At 37.8% G+C, this 5577-nt stretch overlaps 1 protein-coding gene across 1 annotated transcript; it reads right to left on the bottom strand.

Moving 5' to 3' along the window:
* Window positions 1-612: 612 nt before the first annotated feature.
* Window positions 613-1872, bottom strand: LOC132271545 (uncharacterized). Its single transcript, XM_059772951.1, has one exon. It carries the CDS (start codon window positions 1870-1872, stop codon window positions 613-615), a length of 1260 nt encoding a protein of 419 aa, XP_059628934.1.
* Window positions 1873-5577: the final 3705 nt, after the last annotated feature.

The raw sequence follows: 5577 nt of genomic DNA, 5'->3' as shown, positions 1-5577 counted from the left end.
TATAGTCTGTGTTGTCAGTACTGTGCACCATGTATAATAGCTGATTTCCCGGGTAGGGAAAGGCGACACTTAACCACCTAGTGTGAGTCTAAGTGATCACCGTCTATTCTGGTTGAGGTCATGTTATACATTGGATAGTTCCCTTAGGATGTATACAGATATAGTACTCAACCGATTCATAATGATTAATTTATTTGATTCTCTGATTTGGGTCATAGTAGAGAGGACTTGCTCGTGGGGTTGACCCACCATTGTTGTTATTTCAGGATACGGTCAGTACCCGTTCCAAGGTTGAGGTTAGCAGTGTGGGACCACCATCCGAACTCATCTACTCTTACGATCCAGTTCAGGGTAGAAGTTTTATGTATTACTTCAGTTTCAGTTTTTATTTACTTTTGACGTTGAACTCTCAGGGTTATATTTAGGGATCCTTGACATAGGATTTCCAAGTTGTAATGAAGTACGGTATTAAATAAAGGATGGATGGATGTTGTATTATTTAGTGTTCATTTCCTGTCTAAATTCTTTTATTATCATCATTTTGTATTCCATGCTTGTATATTGCCAATTGTTTTTGATATCCCTCGTTTTTCGTGTATAAGCCTGATCAACTTATGCGTGAAAAATGTGGGGGGGTGTCACATTAACTTTCTGCTCATCATTACTGGCCGATGAACTACCAAGAACTTTTGGTAATCTTTCCTGTCTACCATTATCAGCGGCTTTTTCAGTTGCCAGGCTGATTACATTGGTACTAAAAATATTAGGAAATGGATCGCCATCGACCCCCATTACATCTGGCTTCTTTTCAGGGAATTTTAATACACCTTCATTGATAGATTTCTGCAATACATTTCTAAATACATAACAATTGTTAGTAGTATGATTCCATGAATTATGAAATTTGCAGAACTCTCTTCCTTTTAAATCATTGGTCGATGGTATATTATGTCCTTTTGGCAAAACGATTTGTTTGTCGGCCAACAAATGATCAAAAATTTGTTCTGTTTTGGCCAGATCAAACGTATAAACCTTACCAGTATCAGCCGTACCCTTCCTGGCCGATGAAGTCGATGGCTGAGTACCACTGGTGGATACATTTGGTTTTGTTAAAGTGTCACATACATAAGGCTTCTTTAGAATGACTTCGGCTAAATTAGCTTCAAAATCTTCCTCTTCAACCACATCAGTTGAATAAACTTCATAGTTGGGGTCCCTATAGTACGTACCTTTAGAGGAATTTTTTCGTTCTTTCTCCTCTTTGAGAACCAACTCATACCTGGTAGCTTTCTCAGCCAGGTCATACATGTCACGAAATGGAACTCCTTCAAACCTCTTCCGAAGTTCAAAATCAAGGCCATTCAAAGCCAAACGAATGTACTCCTGTTCTGGAAGAGGTACACGACATCTTAATCTTGATCTCCTGAATCTTGTAATGAATGTCTCGACCGATTCACTAGGCAATTGACTTAGCCTGGATAAATCGGCCAGAGTAGGTTCTGTCTCCATACGATAGAACTGATTGTGGAATAATTCCTCCATCTGTGGCCAATTAAAAACAAAGTTAGGAGGTAGACGAATATACCATGAAAAAGCTGCCCTTGTTAAAGAGTTAGGAAAAAGTCTCAATTTCAACCACGGGTTAACACTGGCCTCTCCACATTGAACCGTGAATCGGCCAATGTGTTCCACGGTCGATTGATTCCCCTCTCCACTAAAGGTTACAAAGTCAGGGACTTTATATCCTCTAGGGAACTCAACTTGGTCTACCACTTCTAGATAAAGAGTTCTATAAATTGGTCGGCCGGCACCTCTAAGTTCCAGGCCATATTCTTCTGTGAGTAAATCAGCTAATTGTCTTCTATCTAACATGACTTGAGGTGGCTAATTTAATATTGGTGGTACCTGATTAAAAACTGGCGACTGATTAGCCGCTGGTTGATAGCAATTCGGCCAATCATGTGGCTGATTAGCCATATTCTGCCCCCCGAGCCCTACCTGTGGCGGCACATGAGTATACAGTGGGTTCGGTGGCCTCCACCTGATCTGATTGCCCCCCGAGTTCAAAGGCATCCGAGGAGGGTTTGGTGGAATTACCTGTGGCCGCGAACCTGCTACTGGTGGCTGATTAGAACCTGCCAACGTAGGCTGAGGATAGCTTTCTGCCCAGGTGAGTAGCGTATGAACCGGCTGACTTGATGTTGCACCTGGTTGGAGTGTCACTACTGGCGGCCATGGCTGTGATGTTTCAATGGCCCTCTCTGGCCGAGCAGCTTGTGATAGATTCGGCTGAGAAGCCGATTCCTGATTGTTGGAGCTGCTAGCTTGAGTCGACTTGTTCAAAATAAAGGCTGAGAGTTGGGACATATTTTCATGCAAGTCGTTGTAGCGTGCTCCCATCCTTCCCATTGCATCTACCAAGGAGCTAACCTGTGCTTGAAGTACGGTTAACTCATCAGTAGGACCTGCTGCAGAGTTCTCATCCAGTACTGGCTGATCGCCTTCCTCCAAATCTTCATCAGTAGCCACGGCCTTAGAATTTTTTGTGGGCCGCGGCATATTTGCCTCTTTTATAACACTCTAGTAGCGGTCCCACCGGGCGTGCCAAAACGTGTTCGCGCGGTTTTTGTTCCCTACGCCGGTCGATGGACTCTTCGCAGGCGTGCCAGAGTATTTGTACAAAATACCCAAAATATGTAATTGAACACCAGCCTATCCCTTTTTCCGATGGCTGACTCTCAGGCGATTGTGTGGGAGAGAGACTAGTAAGAACTCCCAGCAAGGTTCTTTTATGCCTTGTTTGTAGCAAGGACTTTTTAGAGTGTCTAAAGAAATGCAACGGCTGATGAATGTTTGAATGGATGGAATGGCCGAGTGAAGACAGGCGGCAAGAACTTAATCGATTGCCGGCCGAACGTGATGGCGAGAACTTAATCAATCGCCATCAACCAAACACAATGGCAAGAATTTAATCGATCGCCACCGAAACGTGATAGCAAGAATTTAATCAATTGTCATCAGCCAAGTAATGACAAGAATTTAATCATTGTCACTACGATTCAATGGCAAGAATTTAATCAATTGCCATTGAATTGAAAGCCTAACTAAAATTGCGTAATTAAAATTGGCATAATTGAAATTGAAAGAGAGTAAATGGCTGAATCGAAATAATTGACGAGGATCTAATCAATTGCCATTAAATTGAAATAAAGAAATTGATAGGAAAATGACGTAGAGTCAATTGAAAACATTTTTAGTTGAAATGCATGTTTTGTGGTGGTGCTGGACCCTTGGAATAGGATTATATCTTTCCTACTTATAGAATTCTTTCTCAACTTATTTTCCTAACTTCTTGCCAGAAAATCTCTCATTCCCTTGATTTTCTTCACTTTGTTATTCAAACTAGGTCAAAACCCAGTATTCTTTTGCTTCTTATCTCGTCTTGTCCCTTGCTTCAATAGGAAAATCCTTGTTGAAAACTCTCTTTGATCTAGTCAAATGTAAGTTGCTAAAATGTTGCTGAAAAGTTGCTAAGTTCTAACAACTTCCTTTTATAAACTTGGCAGCCGTGTTTTATCCCAAGTGGCCCATCCTTTAGCGCCATGTCAAGGCCACTTGTCACAATTAGATTTGTTCACTTCATGTCTCCAAAGCTTTCCTTCTATACATGTCTCCAAAGCTTTCCTTCTTTCAGCTAACTAAACTTCCTATTTTATAGGAATTTAGTTATTGAGTTTCATCCAAACTCTAGCCTTTTCATTTTCTGTTAACAGCCCATTTTGAAAAAAGTCAAATGTGAGTTGCTATATTTCAACAACTATCATATCCATTAGGTGACTGAAATATATCTTCCTATATTTGCTCCTTATTGGTTCAGGCATCGCTGAGATGGCTGCCAAGTTTTGGTGCCAACTGTAACACACTCCAACTAAATCACACTCTCTGCTACACTTATTGGAAGAACTCCTAATCCACTTACTCTGCTGCTCTTACCCAACGGTGGTCCATCTTTCTCTCAAGCCATTACCATCTTTAATCAAGAAAGGAGTTCATCTTTAATCAAGATGCCTGCTTGCATTTGATTTTTCTTCTGGATTTTAAGAATGTTTGTTTACTTTTAAATTTGAGTTACTTTTATAATTTCAAGACAATAGAGTAATTTAGGAATATTAAAAAACCAATGCATTGGATTTTAAAATTGGGACACTTATTTTGGTATAGCCAAAAAAAGATAGGTGGACACAATTTTTTTTTTTTTTTTGGGACGGAGGAAATATTTACAAATTATCTATAATTGTTGTTAAAAAATTTAAAATGCTCCTACTCACATTTTGATAATACCCTATTATATATTTCTAAATTGTTCAAGTGTGTCCTCTCTCATATAATTTTCTGGGTACATTACTATATAGTTCATACATGAATTTTTATTTTATTTATATTTTTTTGGGGAACGGTATTCATGCATGATTTTCTTATGATGATATGATGCAAAATTATTCTGATTTACTGATCCTGATTTTACATATTTATTTGCTGCATAGTTCTCATATTGGGCATCTAATCCATCCCAATGCTGCAACGGTTCTTTGTTTTGAATGAATGGGCTCCAACGGCCAGTATATTGATGGTTTTGTCCGGTTGGGCATCTAATTGAGCCCAATGGCTCTTTTTGGGCCTCTTCTGAAGCCTAAATCACCTTGTAAATTTTATGCTCCCACTTATACATTGCTTTACCTTCCCCCAAAAAATTGAATAAATGGGGAGAGCGGTGCCTTCCAACACCTAAGAATAATTTTTAGTTTTATTTTTTGGATTTAATTTCACCTTTGATCTATACATTTGATCAGATATAGTATTAAGGGTTAAGCGCAAAAAACTCTCCTCTACTATCAATATATTGCAAAATAGTTCATGTGTAGTATAAAACATTCATATACTATTGATTTGGTGCAAATAGTCCCCTGGATATATTATTTATTGTATTATTGGAGGTATTAAATTCATGATTCTATATATATTTATTTCAACGAATAAATTGTTGTTTAGTGCTTATGATGTACCGTGTAAAATTTATTGAAAGTATTGTTCTAAAATTTGATATGTTAAATTCTTAGTGTTTTTATAATATTTGCAAAATTTTCCTATTTTACTAACAATTATATCATTATTCATTCATTAAATGTGAATTCTTCAGTAAATTTGATTATATGAACTCAATTTGTGAACGTAATGGAAAAATATATTAACATCAATATTTTTATTTTTATTTATTATTTTGGTTTAAATTATTTATTCTATTATAATCAAAAGTTGCCCTCACTAGAAGGAATTCCTAGATCTGGTACTGTCACTACCATTCACCATTAATACTGCATTTGAATTCCACAGTGAGTGGATGAGTACCAATAGCCTCATATTTATTACTCCCAGTCTTAAATTAAGTGTTCGCGTTGTCCGAGGATACTCAATTTAAAACGAAAGATGTATTATTATCCAGAGTTATGATGAGAGATGATAGTAACAAATCATTCTGGAAAGAAAAATTCATTAATGAATTACCTAACTTCTTTGCTC

This window comes from Cornus florida, unplaced genomic scaffold, assembly GCF_030987335.1.
Source record: "Cornus florida cultivar Cherokee Brave unplaced genomic scaffold, ASM3098733v1 CherokeeBrave_3.0.0_Hap2_Chr01, whole genome shotgun sequence".
Lineage (NCBI taxonomy): Eukaryota > Viridiplantae > Streptophyta > Magnoliopsida > Cornales > Cornaceae > Cornus > Cornus florida.
The sequence above is the reverse complement of the archived record's forward strand: the minus strand, read 5'-3'. Positions and strand labels throughout refer to the sequence as shown.